The sequence below is a fragment of the Nomascus leucogenys genome, chromosome 3 (assembly GCF_006542625.1).
Source record: "Nomascus leucogenys isolate Asia chromosome 3, Asia_NLE_v1, whole genome shotgun sequence".
Lineage (NCBI taxonomy): Eukaryota > Metazoa > Chordata > Mammalia > Primates > Hylobatidae > Nomascus > Nomascus leucogenys.
The window spans coordinates 138421358-138440107 of NC_044383.1; the positions used below are offsets into that span (position 1 = coordinate 138421358).

Sequence of the window (18750 nt, forward strand, 5' to 3'; positions counted from 1 at the left end):
ATTTTCAATTTGTCAAAAACTCATAGGGAAACTAATTTATATATAAAAATTCTCACATGAAACTAAAATCATAAACAGTTCAGAGTATTTTTGGCTTATGTAAATTCAGCACTAGAGTCTCAAGCAGATTTAAATGGATTAAAAACATGAAGGTTAACAGATGAACTGTTAGGTCAGAAATCTCTATGGAGAATTTCAGATTTTCAGAAACAGAGCTTTGTGGTCATTTTCTTGTAATCCATTAGGCCATTTTTCCATGCAAGTTTATACTTAAATGATTTCAAGAAATACTGGTAAATTTCTATTCTACTTTACGTTCTTACATTATCTTCCAAAGCACAAACTTAAATTTATATAAAAACCTGGTCAGTAAAAATATTTTTGCTGATGGTGGAAGTGGCCCTGCTGGAAATGAAGTAGATGGGTTTGTATATTTTAATCTATGAAGGAATACAGAAAACATTAAAATGCATATCAAAGCACTACGAAGAGAATTTTACTGACCTGCTGATTAAACACTGAATATTTTATTATTACTAAGAACCAGTTATTGAGCATTTACTCTGTTTCAGGAACTACACTATGTGCTTAACATACATTGCTGCATTTAATTCATGACACTGCTTTTTAGAGTGAGTATTTTTAACCCTGTTTTATAAATAAGGAAATCAAGACCTGGATGTTAAGTAAGTTGAAGGTTACCTAGGAGGTAGGATATCACCTTTAAACTCTAATCCTGGATTTCTTTGACCCTAAGCCTTATTCTTAGCCTCCATGATATATCTGAAGCTACCATAAAATAACAATGTTTTTTATAAGAGTAAAAAGAGTGGATTTGATAAGTTTTATATTTCAGATATAGGTCATGAACCTGAACTAACATTTCCATTAATGGCACAGACCATATACATCAAACATCCTCTTCATCTTTCCCAACAAGCTTCATACAAAAAAGCATAACAAATATTCTGTTTCAACTATGGTTTCTTTATAAAATTACTTGCGAAACTACAACTGGAAAGAAGAAAAAGAACCTTCCAGATGCCTCACCCAGAACTGTCTGTTTAGAGTGTGAGTAAATGCTATACCTCTGACAGCAGCGTCACAAGAGCCTTGAAAGAGCTGGATAATTTTGCCAGCTCATCTCCCTGCTTTTGGGCTTCGTTCTCAGAAGAAACTTCTGTCAAAACTTTCAGCCTGGATTTCAGCCAGCTGAGGGTCTCACCCCTTTTGGTAACACCATTTCTGATCTCCTGAAATGAGAGAACACTTTTGATGGACACAGTGCAATTGTAAAATCATAACTTCCCAGCAATAAAGGACTCAGCCTAAGAAGGTTTGCAGGTGGAGCAGAATAGAGCCAGACATCATTCAGCAATACAGTGCCTGCTTAGTTTACTTTTTGTATGTATTTTTAACAAAAGTCCACAAGTGCTTGAAAGAATACTGTTGTCTATTCTTGAATCAGCTTCATAATTAGATTGGTTAGATACTTACAGATATGTCCTTAATGGTAAAAAAGATGATTCTAAAAATACTGTAGAAAAATATGAGATGCCACAATTGGCAACTATAACATACATACACTTCGTTATCTCACTTCCTGTGAGCTGGAAAGAAGATGGTATTTTGTGAAAAAATAATGAAAGTTCTTTTTTTCAATCAGCTGATTTCTTTTATTGAACAGTCTACTTGTTGAATATTGTTATGGATGCTCTAAAGATTTATTTTAACTTCATTAACTTACAATTTCTGCTGAATTTTTATTAGCTTTTAGAAGCCAATATCCCATATAGCAAGAAGTATAAATGGGAGCACAGCTCTAATTTAGGAAGTGAGGTTTTATTGATAAGAACATGCTAGAAAGACTCCAGGGCTTCAGACCTTGAAGCGCTGCTGACTGAAGGAGTGGTGACTGGAGCAGCCTGTCCTCCCTACAGCAGTTCTGGGGTGGCTCAAGAACAGGGGTCTCCAACCAGGGCCACTCCAGGGCTTTGCCAAGGCAAATGCACACCAGCCAGGAAACTGTTGGTTCCAGACCCCAGTGATCTCTTCATTCTAGGATGTGAATTTTTTTTGTGTGCGACGAAAGCAACCAGTAGTAAATGTAGATATCCTTCCATATGCATACCATGATATTGAGCACCACTAGCATTTGAAGGGATTGTATAATTTAATTGAAAGAGAAATGGGTCAGGGGCAATGGCTCACACGTGTAATCCCAGCACTTTGGGAGGCCGAGTGGGGCAGATCGCTTGAGCCCAGGAGTTTGAGACTAGCCTGAGCAACATGGCAAAAACCCTACCTCTACAAAAAATACAAACATTAGCCAGGCATAGTGGCATGTGACTATAGTCCCAGCTACTCAAGAGGCTGAGGTGGGAGGATTGCTTAAGCCCAGGAGGTCGAGGCTGAAGTGAGCTATGAAGGTGCCACTGCACTCCAAACCTGGGTGACAGAGACCTTGTCTCAGAAAACAAACAAACAAACACTCAAAGGACAGGAACAGAAAGGAAATATATTCTCCTCAACAGCAACTATTTGGCAACTATGTGACTTGCAAGGGTTAAAAATGTTCAAAGATGAAGACTTTTTACAACATTATGTGTCTAAGAGTGAGAGTGCCATTTACAGAATGCAAACTGTGTTTGAGCCTGAGGCTCTGTGGCCCTGGCACAGTTTCTCAGGCTGTACCCACACTCATAGAGGCTGAAATGAACCAATCCAGCTTAATGTTACATAGAAAGGATGCCTAGAGACCCTGCCCAACTGCCTGATTTTTCTGTGACCTGCCTTTTGCATGGCTGAAAATGTATTGTATAAAAGCATACAGTGTTCTTGTTTTCCATGATGATTCTTAAATTTCTACTGGGTTATACACCCACACATGCAATTTTCCACTCAGGACTCCCCATTAGCTAAAGATGCATTTGTGGCACCACGGAGCATGACTAACCCTCAAAGCTACCAAGGATTCAATACGAAAAAACTCTACAATGCTCCACAGTAATATAAACAGACTTATTTTAAAGACAATTTTCAAGAACTTATGTTTTTCCAGAAAGAAAAAAGGAGATAACCATTAGATTCTCTAACATTATTTTTCCACTATGAGAAGTTGTCCTCTAGCAAATAATGACCCTGAACTTACTTCAACGGCACGTTTAACCTCTCCAAGGTTGGCAGTATCGATGGCCTCACCCTTGATCCCCTTTAATTGTGTCTCATTTGTAGATACCCAAGATGAGAACTCAGAGAATCTGAAATAACATAAGCACTTTCTTATTAAAGGGAGAACATACCAGAATGATTAGAATATGTTTTCTATTTTGAATTCACTCATGGAAATTTAACAATTAAGTGATTACCAAATTGATTAACAACTTTTCTGGAAACTATTCTTTTAACATGAAGCTCATGTTAAAGGGCAAGTGTGGCCACCTCTACGCCCAGTTACTAGGGGCAGGGTGATGGGGGAGCTCAGCTAAGGAAAAAGATGTGTTCTTGGGAATGAGCACCTGAAAAGAAGGAGGCAACCACTTGAGGTCTGGCCTTGTGTGTCCCCATCAGGGTGAGACACGAACCTATAGAGGAAGAAGCCACCCTTTAGGGATACGAGGTTATACAGTTTGGCTGTGTCGCCACCCAAATCTCATCTTGAAATGTAGTTCCCATAATCCCCACATGACATGAGAGGGACCTGGGGGGAGGTAATTGAATCATGGGGGCAGTTACCCCCCTGCTGCTGTTCTCGTGATAGTGAGTGAGTGCTCACAAGATCTGATGGTTTCATAAGGGGCTTTTCCCCCTTCTGCTCTGCAATTCCCCTTCCTGCCATCATGTGAAGAAGGATGTGTTTGCTTCCCCTTCTGGCATGATTATAAGTTTTCTGAGGCCTCCCCAGCCATGCTGATCTGAGAGTCAATGAAACCCCTTTTCTTTATAAATTACCCAGTCTCAGGTATGTCTTTATTAGCAGTGTGAGAAAGGACTAATACACAAGGATATTAGGGAGAAAGGGATTGGCCAACTTTGCCTCAAAAAATAACATCTGGGTCACTTGGAAACAAAGTGCCTCACCCTGATTCTGACTAAAATCCATTCTTTTTATTAAATGAAGGATTTTTGTACAAGAATATGAGGAAGAAATATGAAATATGTTATTTCTTGTTTTGTCATGATCTCTGAACTAACAGAATTAAGTTTGACTACACCCCTCTCTGGAGGCCATTCTGAGGCTACCTGCTAGTGTAGTCCTTCCACTTGTCTGGGTCTTCCATGAGCTTCCTGTAGGTGCTGTCAATGGCAGCCCTGAGCTCTCTGAGTGTCGTGTGACAGGTTCCAGGTGTGTCCCTTACTGGGTCCCGGACTGGTAGTTTCACACAGAGTTCCTCGATGAGCTGTAACCTTTTCTCACAGAGATGATGAGGACCTTTGTCACTGAAGAAAACCTAATGTGTAATAAATGTTTTTATAATCCCTGTGAGAAGCCACACAGTACTTTTACATTTTCACAGAAAAAACAAAGGAAGATTCCCACACGGACTACCAAGGTAGGGTAATTAAGCTATTTTTTTTTCAGACTCAAACCAAAATATTAGTAATATCCTTTATGGAACAATGTGACTTGTCATGGCTATCCACATTGTGGTGTGGGAGACATACCCTGTGCTCTTTAATTATCTTTTCACTGCCTTCCTGGGGCATCAGCTTGGTCTCTCGATCCAGCTCAGTTCTGCATTCTTCTACAGAGGCTAAGAACCTATTCTTCTCCACATCAATCTTCAGATGAAGCAAATGATAAGGAGCTTCTCCTTGAAGATCCTACATTCCACAGGAAGATTCAGAAAATTAGGATGATGTTTCTGATTATGTACAGTCCCAATTGAAGTGGCAAAAAAAAAATCCATAACATATTCCTTTTAGGGCAAGTGTGAATGGGTCACTACTTTCCACACCTGGTCTCTCTACTTCGTATTTTTCCAAGTACCAGGACCACAGCAAATCCTTTCAGTCTGCTGTGGGTTAGGTGTTTCCTCAGTGATTACTTGATTTAATTTTCACAGTAGCTCTGCACGGTATTTTTTTAATTTTTTTATTTTTTTTGGTGAGATGGAGTCTCGCTCTGTCGCCCAGGGTGGAGTACAGTGGTGCGATCTTGGCTCACTGCAACCTCTGCATCCTGGGTTCAAGCGATTCTCCTGTCTCAGCCTCCTGAGTAGCTGGGACTACAGGCAGCACCACCACGCCCAGCCACTTTTTGTACATTTAGTTGAGACAGGGTTTCACCATGTTGGTCAGGTTGGTCTTGAACTCCTGACCTAGGTGATCCACTCACCTCAGCTTCCCAAAGTGCTGGGATTATAGGCATGAGCCACTAAGTCTGGCCAGTGCTGCACAGTATTAATGTTCTTATTTTACAGATTACATCATTAAGTCTCAGGGGTAAGTACAAAAGCTAGGATTTTACCATAGATTTAAATCATACCCTTTCCCCTGTATGTGTCCCTTTTGATTTTGTCAATGACCTTGTGAGGTAGGAGGGGCAGATATTATACCCACTTCAAAAAGGAAGAACATGAGGGAAGCTTATTAGTGAAAAAAAGTTTTAAAAAGAAAAAGAAAAAAAAAAGAAAACATAGCCCAGGCTGCTGACCACCTGCCATATCCTCCTTTCCTTAGATCATACATTGAGAAACAAGCAAGCACTCAAACAACACATAACGTTTCATGTTCTTTTAAATGATAAACATAAGCTTCATCATTAACTTTAGTCCAATAATTAATTTTAACTAACTTCTATCCTATGGCATTTTAAAGCATTACCTTTGAAAGAGAATACTAAGATGACTGATGAGAAAAATGAGGTGGGCCTATGGAAAGCCCCACCTAGATTAAATCCTAGAGGTGTGTGTGTGTGTGTGTGTGTGTGCATGTAATAAAATACAACCTTCAGTTACAGTCTTTATTCCATAATACATTTACAATATGATATGCTTCAAAGACATCTAACAAAGCTTAGATTTCTTTAAGAATCCTTTTTTTAATGAAAAACTTGAATTTTCAAATTTAGTAATATAGCAAGTAAAAAGGATATTTCTTTAACTGTTTTTCTTGTGCACGGGGATAATTATTTAGCTTATGTTACTGAGATTTTAAAAATACACAAAGTGAGACAACCTGATGGAGACAGTTTCAGCTGCCAATCTTCTGAACTCCAAAACTCCTCCATGTAGCGCATGTGAAATATCACCTCAAGTTAGTACACACTCACCTAAAGCTAGAGCTGTCTTCCTCCTGTCTACCTCAAGGAGGACAGCCTTCCATGGGCCTCCACTGTGCTGCAGCTACTTCCAGAATCTGACATGCAGTCTGAAGTCAGCCTCCATGGGACAGACCCAGCTCATCTCCCATGGTTCTTCCACAGCCCATGACACACAAGTCAGATGGATGCCCGCGGGCCCCCACGTCCCCCTGCACACTCTCCTGCTTTCTCTCTTCTGTGCTGCTGCGTCACCCCCTGCTTACTCCCATTTCTGCTTCTTCTTTAAAGTTCTGGCTCAAAACTAGTTACCTGATTCACTGTTTTCCAATTTCCAAGTGGGTCCACCTCCCTCTTTCAAAGCTTTCATAAATATATGCATATTTGGATTTATCATATATTATACTTGTAGTATTTGCAACTAATTATCTCCTTTACTGAACTCTTAAGCTCTTGGGGGGAAGAGGGGTATGCTTTGTTCATCACTGAATTCTTGACTACAAAATGTTTTCATTTATATATTTTGATCATAGCCATCTCAACTGGATGATAAAATCTTTGGGGGACAGAAACTATAAATATATGTTTTATGATTTCAGTAGGTATACCTAACAAGATTTATGCAGCAGAGAGAAGCTTACGAAATGTTGCTAGAATAAGTTAAACGTTCTTGCACCTGGATTAAAAAAAAAATCAGGAAACCAAAAAGAATGCTCGAGTAATAAGATAAAATTGATGCTGATAACAAATAGGAATAACACAATTCTATCATGTATTATCAGGTTTTATTTAAGTCCAGTTTTTCGATTTTTTAAATGAGGGAAATAGTTACAGTGACTTTCCAGGAATTTCTAAATTTCTCTTACATTTGGACCTTAACACGCTCAAGCTTCTCCCTTCATTGAGGATGCACGGTGTCTCCGTCCTGTCCTGACTCACCTTCCATTGTTTGTGGAGCTTTCGAACAGCTTCCTGCAGCCCCTGCTGCTCCTGCTCTGGAAGGATGTCGGTGAGTTCATCACAAGCTTTCAGGAAAGCACTGAGCACCCTCTGATCCAGCTGACTGAAAAACTCCTGACATGGAGGGGGAAAGTGGGTAAGAGTGTTGGACAGACGAAAAGGCAGCATCAGGCAGGATCAGCCTCTAAGCCTCTAAACAAGCCTCTCAGCCAGCTGCTGCCCTTTTAGAGACTTTCAGGCACCCACTATTGTTTTTTAAGGATGAACTATGTACACCTATAGTTATGAATCAGAAGCCATCATATCTGAAATTCTACTAGTATTTTTTATTTTTTAGAAAAATTCTTTGTGGTTTTCAAATTTGGTAGAATATTCCAAAAGGAATATCTCATTTTCCCAGGGGAGATGCCAAAACTTTGATTCTGTAGCAATAGAGCTTTGGTCCCCCTTTGGTGAAATAAGAAGAACAGAACAGAAGCCAGGACTAAGCCTCATAATTCCACATTCCCCCAACCACAGTGCTTCAGGGCCTGATGCTTCATCATGAGCCATTGTCACATTCACACATGTGCACAGAGAAGCACACATATGCACACTTACGCACACATGCTATGCACCAAATTGTGTTCTTCTTCAAACTCATATGGTATTTGGAGATGGAGACTTCGGAAGGTAATTAGGTTCAGATGAGGTCATGGGGGTGGGGTCCTCATGATAGGATTAGCGCCCTTATGAGGAGGGACACCAGAAGGCTTGCTAGCTCACTCTCTCTGCCATGTGAGGGCACAGGGAAAAGGTAGCCATCTGCAAGCCAGGAAGAGGGCCCTCCCCAGAACCCTACCATACTAGCACCTGATCGCAGACTTCCCTTCCCCAGAACTGTGAGAACATAAGTTTCTGTTGCTTTAGCCACCTGTCTATGGTATTTTGCGATGGCAGTCAAGCAGATAAAGATAATACACATGTACATATTACATATGACTAAGTCTCACACAGTCTCAGGAATAGACATGCAGAATTATTTTGTAAAAATGGTGATTCAAAACAAAAAGTACCATACTGTAGAGGTGAATAAACTGAATGAGATGTTTTGTGTTTTGTGGTCACAGACATTAACCCTAAATCTAGTCTGCAGAAACACAAATACATTGTATATATCATTTGAGAGTGTGGTTTATACAAGTAGCCACTGAAATGTCAGAAAAGATAACTCAAATACACGTTCTCAGAGTGCTGGTTATTTCCATACACCATTCATGAACATTATGACTAATGTTCTCAATATTGATAATAGATGATAAACATGAAGATGGCTTTTCATGATAAACATGAAGATGATAAACATGAAGATACTGGGACAAGTTGTGTATTAGCCACCAGACTTCAAGTGACACAGTATCTATACTATGATATGGTGGATGTATAAAATGAGCACAAAGGACTTAGCTAGTCACCTTGAGTTATCTATTTAAAAGAATCTTTAGTTATAGAAGAATTTGTAAGCTAAATAATGAATTCGTAATTTGGAGAAATTGAATTATTCTGTGACTCTCTACTATTCTGGGGACTTAGGAATGGCCAATGACAAGTCAGCTCACCAACTCTCTTGAAGTTCTTTTTGCTCACCATATCTTTGGATCTCATACCTAAAAAGTCTCTGCTTCCCTGACTCATCTGCCTGCTCCCCTTCTGAATCAGATCAGCGTGCCTTTTTTAAGTTTTCCTCCGAGGTTGTTTGTCCATGTATTCAGGTCAAGTGTCCCCTAAAGGGTGGACTCACAGTGTGTCTCCGCAGGAGCTCCTCCGGATCCCCCTTTTCCTCCAGGCCCTCCTGAGCAATCCGCAGTACCTTCTCCAACTCTGCTCGAGACTCCTCAAACTTCTTCATCAAGCGACTGTTGGTTTCCACACGCTTCTTCCAATCTCCAGTTTTCTTTACCATACTCTTGATGTGAAAAACAATCATAATATGATGCTGCTTTCTCATTACTGAAAGGATCATTTTGTTAGAGGGTATTATTGATTTAAAAAGCACTTGGAAAAAAGACATTTCATCATCATGGGAATAATGAACTCTTTTCAATATTAATTAATATTAGGTAAAAAAGTAGGACAATGATTGGCTTCCAAACACCAGCAGGTAAGGCATTTTAGCAAGACCAAAAGCACGAGTGATGGTTTCTTGTCCTCACTCTGCATTTTCCCTGGCTCACAGCTCTAAAGCAGGGAGAGCAAATTACCTGAAAAGCAACATGAACATCTGCAATCTGTCTTTGTAGCCTCGTCTGATCAAAATGCTTTAACACGTTGCTCAAGGTCACAAACTTTTGAACACTTTGACTGCCTTTCTCAATAAGTGTCAAGGTTTTCTTACAGTTTTCTTGACAAGCTAACAGTTCCTATAAGGAAATGAAACCCCACAACAATGTTATTTACAAGACAGAGTAAGAGAGAAAGAAAGAGAGTGACCATTACAGATAATAACGACAACATTATATAGCTTTTAGGCTTCTAACACCAATAAGTAAAACCAAAAGTACGGTGGAACATTTCAAAAGATCTCAATTTTAAACAATCACTGAAGTCAGTGCTTTCTTCTATAAGGCATTTAAATGTTACAAAGAGTTTTTTTTTGAGATTTTTAAATACCTCATGTACATTTTATTGTCATTAAGAAAATGACAGAGCATCAAAAGTTATTTGTCTAGGTCTGCATTCCTCTAGTAAGATGATACGCCTGTGGCTTATTGAGAGAACAATCATGAAATCAGTGAATACATATCAGGTTTTAATGTGACTAAACAAATTAAGCATCAATGCACATTCACTTTGCTGAAAGAGATGCACTATATATATATATATATATATATATATATATATATATAGTATATCCTAAATTTATAATATTTGAAGGTGTACAACCTATCAGCCTTATTAATGAAATGGTAGGGTTCAGATCCTAACGAAAAAAAGGCAGCAGACCCATGCACTTGGGGAAGACTTGCAACTGTCGCACATCTGCAGGACAAGATGCAATGGTGACTTACAGACACTTCCACCTCTGACTTGTGGCCTGCAATTGTAATTTTGGCAGTAGACAGCATGGAAATCATTGAGCCCAGCACAAGGCAGAGAGTCATTTTTTGACTTGAATTACACCATTTGCATTTCAGTATCCTCAACTGCATTAAGAAAATATTTCAAACTGCTCATTTGGATGCCATTTTTGGATATCCAGATGCAAATATCAAGAGCATGGTTTTTTTGTTTGTTTTGGGAAAAACAGAATAAAGACATACTTTTTCCTTTCGAAAACTTAGGAGATAAAAGGGTAATATAAGTTCAAAATGTATTACTAGATTTTATTATTAATAATGCTATGAATATTATTTTAATTATGGAAAGATTGTATAATGACAACTTGTACAAATTTAGAAATGTAGGAGATGTCACCATGTTTAAAAATGAAAGATAATCTTTATCCAATACAATGAGAATGCAGTTTGGTGGTATAACCATTGTGGCTTCACTACGGATAACAATAATAATAATAATGCTATCAGTCATGTAGTGCCACTTATTATATGCTAGTGACATTATGGTGTATCTAATGTAATATCTGCAATGAGCTTTAAACTCAGGTATTGTAGCCTTCATCTTAAAGTGAGGAAATTAAAGCTAATCAAAGCTTCCTAATTTGCAATATTAGATCTAAGATCTGAATATCTGTCAGACTCATTTCAGACACTCTTGGCTCTTTCTGCTAATGATGCTACCTTCCTCCTAAGAATCTATTACAATTAATGGAGTGGCAAACCTTTTGTACATTAGTTTCTCTCTCCTCTGATGGATACGTTCATTTATAATAAACCAAATAACTCAATTAACTACAACACTCAGTAGGAGACGGCTATGCATACGATCTGTTTACTAAAAATGAGATAAAGAAAAATGATGATTACATCAAACACATTTCCAGAGTTTCAAGGTTGTTTAAACTGTCATATTCCAAGAGGCAATGTAAAGATCTCATAAGACAGAGGTTATAGATACTGGATGAAAATGGAAAGCAATTGTTTTTATTATATATATGTAAATATATATCCAAATTATCTATCTATCTATCTATCTATCTATCTATCTATCTATTTATCATCTATCTGTTTTCAAAGTATCAAGAAATGAAGGCACATATGTCTTTTTAAGTGAAACTAACCATTTCATCAATCAGCAAGGCAGCAGGTAATGCCTACAGCTATGTATGGGAAGGAACAGTAAATGATTCTCCAAAAGAAAGTCAATATAAGAATGAAAATATTATATCTGTATATATGATACAAATATTTATATATTTTATATCAATATCCTCTCTGTATATGTTTTATACATATAAAATTTATATATATTTATCTTTTAGTTATTTAATGTAGAGACAGGATATTTATTTAATTTTCTTAGAGTATCTTTCTACTAGCAAAGCTAGGGATCATGTTTCATGAACAAAGCCCATAAAAAGTTTAATGTAAATAAATTCTCATTTGTATTTTTAAAAGGACAGACTATATGTAGTCTATTGTTAGTAGACAGGCACTATAACAAAAGTAAATAAATACAAAGCAGAGAAATAATAGAAAGTCCTTTGATTATGGGTACCCTTAATGTTTGAAGTTAGAGTAGCGGATTTGGCTCCATCTCTATAACACATCCCTTATTTCACAGAGACATTGTGAACTTTGCACTTTCTGTAGTTGGGGCTCAGGATGCATGGCTTACGTGTGCACATAGCAGATGTTTATAAATGCTTGCTGAGTACTGCCAGCTCACAATGTTGCTCCATTGATAGAAAGGGGAGCTGGGTGCTCAAAACAAACCATTTTTTCTAATTTTGCTCAACTCAGTGAACTTACTGATTCAGATGAATAGAGCCTGGTTTGCACCTGAGTCCAGCTAGATCGTTCCCTGGAAACAAACAGCTCACATAGCCCCTCCACTGACAGTGAATGGATTTTCATCTTTGGACAAGACATATATTTTTGTTGTGAGTTAGTAGTACTATTCTAGAAAAATGTTTCTTGTCCTCACTGAATTTCTATTCCTGTAAGCAACACCCTGGTCTTGTTACACATGCTTTAGAATAATTGTCTCCTGAAAGGGATTGTTCTCACCTGATGTTTTTGTTTAAAAAGAGCACTCGATTGTGCCTCACGCTCAAGAACTGTGATAATTTCATTGATTTTCCCAAGTGAGTCATAAAAGGACGTCATCTGCTTTTCTAATTCCTCCAACGGAATCAACAGCTGCTGAGACTCATAAAGGAGTGGGGAGTAACATTCTTTGACCTTTAAAAACAAAAAGACAAAAATTCCATGAAAGACCATTAAGTGCCACTAGCTCAGGGAACGTTCATAGCTCTGAGGAACATTTTCTTTAGTGACATGATCATTTGGTGCTTACAAATATCCAGACATTTCTTTAACGGTGTTTCCTCTATATTGTCAAATTTTGCTGTGAAAAATAATAGTGCTGTACCACTGAGACAAATAAATGGCTACTGAGTTTTCTCATGAAAATTCATCTAAATCGTCCATCTGGATAGCACTTTCTCATCTAAATGATTGTTTTTAGTGAGCCAGATGGCATCAAATTATACTTCATAAACCATGCAACTCATTTTCACTTTGGCCTTGAAATCTGACCTAAGACAGTCACGAATTATTATCATATTATCTAGACCAACCTGTGTCTTCCAGCTTTGTTTTCAAGAGGTCGCCTACTTGAACCCTTGACTGCTGATAAACTTAGAAACCTGTTGACTCACTCTTCCCAGACAGGCCTGTGCTTTCCTGCCTCCCACCAGCTCCATGCTTTGCTGCTCCCTGCTTATCAACATCCTATTCATCCGAAGCACTAAAGTCATACCAATTTACTCACGAAGCTTCCCATGCTAGGGGAGGGCTCTGTAGTTCGAACCGATGCAGCCCTTACCTGTCACTTGTCTTGTAAAATATGTTTTAGTTTATAGACCTGCATTGTCTTAAAGATGAGGCAATTAGCTCCTAGAAATCAAGAGCTCCAGGAGGTGTCTACTCTGTCATCCTCCAAGAACTTCCCACCTCTTCTCATACTTTCAGATAACCAGGGAAAGGAAATTAATCAGTATCTGTTAGTAAGCCATTCTTTGTTTTTCATATAATATAAAGACAATAATGTTCTAACCAGATGAGGCATATTCCAAAAACAATCCTTGAAGAAAGTGGGAGAGGGCAACATTTTGCTCTACTGTTAAACATAGAATTATGTATGAAGAAATGTTTTTACGTTCTAGGATATACTGCCTGAAGTATACACTCATTAAAAGAAAGTTATCATCCTGCTACTGCAACAAGACTCTGATACAATTACCTTGAACAAAACCAAGAGAGTCTACTAACATGTGTACAAAGCAGTGTGTTTTATTGATCTCTCCTGGGTACAAGAGAAAACCTGTCAAGATGCTGCATCTGAAACAGTAAAAAGGCAAATGACAATTTGCTTTCTCGGGGGTTGTCCTGAACACCTAAGCATGGCTCAGGCTAAGATGTGCAAGCCCAGCTATGGCCCTGAAAGCTGCTGGGAAGTTATCAAATTGGAAATGTTGACTTCAAATTGTATTCATTGTTTAGCAGCTTTTACTAGTAGCCAATATTATCATTACTGTCCACGACCTTTAAATTATAAATAATTCTAACTTGAATGTTTAAATAAAATGAACTGAACATAAACATTCTCATACATACCAGATTGATAAATAAAATTTCCTCTTTTTTATGGTCATGATTTTTCCTCTTTTAGCTTTTTGAATGTATTCTTTTTCATTAATTCCCTACCACTGATGTCACAAAGGTTATTCTCTTCTTTCTACCTTTCTTTCCTATTTAACAGGGTCTTCTACTTTGTTTTCCCATTTTTCATTTTAAAATGTTTCCATTCATTTATTATAATCACTTCTCCCTTTTACCAGAAATTATTTACCCAATCTAGGTGGATTTTGCAAACAATACCATCTTCCTAAAACTCAAATTTGGATAGATAACAAATCCCAATGGAACTTCCAAAGCTCTTAAGGAAAATCACTGAATAAAATAGAAATGCTTATGACTAGTGCTTACATCCATCTAGTTCCCTGTACAGAAAAGGTATAAATGTATATATTCTTTTTTTTTTTTTTTTTTGAGACAGAGTCTCACTCTGTCACCTAGGCTGGAGTGAAATGGTGTGATCTGGGCTCACTGCAAACTCTGCCTCCTGCGTTCAAGTGATTCTCCTGCCTCAGCCTCCTGAGTAGCTGGGATTATAGGTGCACAACACCATGCCCAGCTAATTTTTGTATTTTTAAGTAGAGACGATGTTTCATCATGTTGGTCAGGCTGGTCTCGAACTCCTGACCTCATGATCCGCTCGCCTCGGCCTCCCAAAGTGCTGGGATTACAGGCTTGAGCCACCGCACCTGGACTAAACGTATATATTCTAAGCCTAAGTGAGCTCCATGAGATGAGGAGGGCAGAATTTCCATGGCTTTGTGACTATGCTTGCAGAAAATTGCACAAATAAGTTTGGAGTGGAGATATATCAAACAAATCTTAATAAATTCTCATTTACATTTATGATCCCCTCTTCTTCCTCCTCCTCATCTCTTTTTTCTCTTTATCTCTCTTTCCCTCTCTTGGTTTTATCACATGTAACTGTTCCCCAAAAGTATCTAACTTTCTATTAAAATATAGCTATAATACTTCTAAATTAACAGAGGTAATACTTGGTATCAGCATCATAGTCTTATTTTTTTTAATTCATGACAAAGTTACTATAAACCAAGAATCCCAATTAGAAACAAAAGCATTGTTAACAAGTAAACACTTTGCCCATGGGGAGGAGGTAGCAAGCAAGCCGAAGGCACTGTTGGTGTCACACAGCCTATTGTGCATTAAATTATTTTCGCACCTTGGTTAGCTGCTCTTTGAGCTTTGACATGGTTGCAAACATTTCTTTTCCTTCTTCTTGGGGGCTTTCTTTGGTAATGAGGTGTGCTGTCTTTGTAATTATCTTGAATTGGGCATCCATCACAGGCACCCTCTGCTCAATATCCTGCATGAATCATTGAAACAGCCAGATTCACACATGACACATTTCCTCTTAACTTCAGGATTCCACAGAAGGCAGAACAAAAATCAATATGCACTGTATAAAATCCAATACTTACACTAAACTTTCGACGATTCCAGTTTTTGCTTCCCTTCATTACTAATAAATATTGGTAATATTATATAGTTAATAAAACTTTCCTTTAAAAGTGACCAAAACATCAAGATTAGCTGAAATAATCTTTGTACTTTCCAAAACAAATCCCATGTTAATGTAGTATGGAAATATAAAATAAAATGTAAATGTGTATTTAAAATGTGGGGCAATTCTGACTTTAAAAATTAGACTGGTTTTCTTTAAAATAAAAAGTAACACATTGCCATTATATAAACTTATAAATTAGAAATATCAGGATAATGACAATTTAAATTACTTATAGTCTTCTCCCACAGTAAAAACCAAAGCCAACATCTTATCTATACATCAAGTTTTTTTTCCCTGTGTTTACACCCATTTTAAAATTTTTACAAAGACAAAAGAACGATACTGTTGTTTGCTTTTCTCATGTAACAATATATTGCAAAATCTTACCATATCATTAAAAATTCTTCCACTACTTCATTTTTGACAGCTGCAGGCTATTCAAAATATGCAAGTACCACAGTTCATGCAATAAATCCTTTATTATTGAAAGTATTTAGGTGCAGGTGCTATCTATAGATGTCTCCTGTTTTTTCCTAATACTTTATAACTTGGTTGTAGAAAAAAAAATCTCCAAACTGAAAAACAATTTGAAGTTACTTTATATGATCAAGACATGTCTTTTTTACATTCAATATATTTTTTCTGACAGGTGCAAATTGGGACATACAGACATGTCAAAATGATGCCCAGGAGACACAGAAACAGCTTTTGCAATGATATGAATAAACTTGCTGATCTTTCCTCTCACAACAGAGTAGGCTTTTCGTTTTAATTCAGAAACCCCTCACCTCCAAGTCTTGAATTAATAACTTGACATTCATAAAAGAGACTTCTAAGGGTTCCGAAAGTTTCTTATGGGCTTCCGTTGCAAAAGCAGACAGGGTAACAACACAGTCTGTGTATTCCTTCTTCATTCTGTCCATCTCATCAGCTTGAGCATACTGTTAAGGAAAGAGAGGAGGGAACATCGTGAAAGCCAAATTTAGCTGCGACCACTGGAACCACAACTTTCACTTTCACATATTCTCTGGAATTGTTATCTGGTAAGAAAGACTCTAATCTTTGATTCTCATTTTAGATAAATTTGAAGTAAGTCCAATTAGTTTGAAAGACAAAAAGAAACTAGCATAAAAATGAAGAAACATGATTTGAAACGAGAGTCATTCCATATAAGCAGGCTCCATATGTCAACATAATCCTTAATCAAACTAATGCATTTCTGTAATGTTCCTCCATTACACACGGAAAAGAATGAATAATCAACCATAAAACACACCGGGTTTAAACATATCTATGCTTTGCCTTAATAAACCCGTGCTCTAAAAATAGAATTCTCTCTAAACAGACTACTTATCACATTTGTAACACATACACGTTGAGGTGTATATAGATTTGAAAGACATACTTGCTTGACTTCCATAAACAACTCCCTCCACCGCCCATTTAGCAACAGTAATTGCTGCTTCAGGTCACGGGAAACCATCTCATCACAGGTTTCAATTAGAAAATTGCCAGCATCGTTCATGGCAGTATGCTGCTGAATCCAATGAGGTAAATTTCGAAAAAAATCCTAAACAATAAATAATGCACAATATTGTAAACCATAAACCAACTATCAGTGACTGATATGAAAGTGACTAAATAGGAAAAATATTTTTGTTTTAACATTCATGTGAATTTTAAGATAAGTCATAAATCTCTTTAAAAATGCACATTTTTGACCAAAAGTTTCAAAATGTGAGCTAGAGATACTGAGTGTCTTTTTTATAAGAACAATTGTGCCATATCATTTGCTGAAGACAAAACAAAACATGATGACCACTTTCTGTTATTTCTGTTTTACGGATTAAAAAGCTGAATTTCTGTAAGTGTAAGAGACCTGTACATAACCTTCAGGCTAGTAAATACCAGTGCCAGAGTCATATGAAAGGCATAATACATAAGGGAAATATATAGCTTCCTTTTTTATTTGTATAAATTGATGGAGTATGAGTGCAATTTTGTTACATGCATAGATCGTGTGGTGGTGAAGTTGGGGCTTTTATTCCTTTTTAAAGAAAGAATAGCTTTCTTTAATAATTTCTTTTTGACCTGTTACTTTTGATTTTTAAATTTCAGTGTAGTATATTAAGATAATTAGCAATCATGGAGATAAACCATCAAAGAAAAAAATTTTAAATTAAATACCTGAGTCAAGAGCACTTAGTATAATAACACACTTTCTTATTTATTTAAGGGTTCCCTCTTGGCAATGAAACAGTTTCCAACTCATTTTAAATAAAGCGTATGTGTGCACATGCACACACACAACACATATCACAGTGAAAAACAAGGATACCAAAGATAATTCAAAATCCATTTCGTAAGCCTTGTGTGGGAGGACTTCCTACATATATAAATAGATTAGAACACTTCTGTTTCTGGTGGTTATATTTCTTTGGATCAAATTAACACATATGACATCTACTAGGGCACTGCCAGTCTAATCAGAAAAGCCAAAATCTGTATGGGTACATAGTTATTGCCTCCCTCAGCTACACAAGAATAGTTGATCTACATGAAGTATAGAATGGTAAAACATTTAAAAGTGATACATCTACTTGTCCAAACAATAATAGATGAACCAATCTTGGATGGCATGTGGTAATTCTAATGCATGCATTTTTAGTATCACTTAGATAAATTGATTTTCCGTGTAAAAATGCCAGCTCCCATTAGGAAGTATATAAGCAGAAAGCGGTCCATTTTCATGTGATATTTACATATAAGTGACATTAACATAAAACAGTAACTCTCACAGGCACACACACATACACACTTATAACTGGCCAAAAAAGAAATCACTCCTACCCAGAATGAGACCCTTGCTTGAGGGTTGATAAAATCCAAAACAGAGTATCTAACGAGATACAAATGTCCTGGTCCAGCTGTTCAACTGGTGTATGCTAGCACACAGATTCAGTAGTATGTGTTTCAGCACTATGTGAAAACAAACCAAAGTTGTTTTCATCCTCTCTTAAATCAGGAAATCCATGAAGGCTGGGGCCCTAGACACTCCCCTTCGTAGACAGACTTCAGGGTAATATAGTGCCCTCCCCTTTGCTGCCCATTGGATTTACTCAACCCTCCATCAGCTTCTATTAAGTAGTGTATTTATTGGTCTATTGCTAACCTGAAAGTGCAACTTTTCAGGCAACGTCAAGATT

The 18750-nt window shown here is 37.3% G+C and overlaps 1 protein-coding gene across 3 annotated transcripts in view; it reads right to left on the reverse strand.

Moving 5' to 3' along the window:
* SYNE1 (spectrin repeat containing nuclear envelope protein 1) overlaps positions 1–18750 on the reverse strand; it is a 526037-nt gene that overhangs the window by 335318 nt on the left and 171969 nt on the right. For all 3 annotated transcript variants that reach the window (XM_030809854.1, XM_030809853.1, XM_030809855.1), the window contains 11 exons: positions 16950–17114; positions 16333–16485; positions 15200–15343; positions 12388–12561; positions 9463–9621; positions 9003–9167; positions 7202–7336; positions 4666–4824; positions 4243–4451; positions 3152–3260; positions 1089–1253 (listed from right to left, as the gene is read on the reverse strand). In XM_030809854.1, coding sequence (XP_030665714.1) covers positions 1089–1253; positions 3152–3260; positions 4243–4451; positions 4666–4824; positions 7202–7336; positions 9003–9167; positions 9463–9621; positions 12388–12561; positions 15200–15343; positions 16333–16485; positions 16950–17114 — 1737 coding nt within the window. The remainder of the gene's footprint in view (positions 1–1088; positions 1254–3151; positions 3261–4242; positions 4452–4665; positions 4825–7201; positions 7337–9002; positions 9168–9462; positions 9622–12387; positions 12562–15199; positions 15344–16332; positions 16486–16949; positions 17115–18750) is intronic.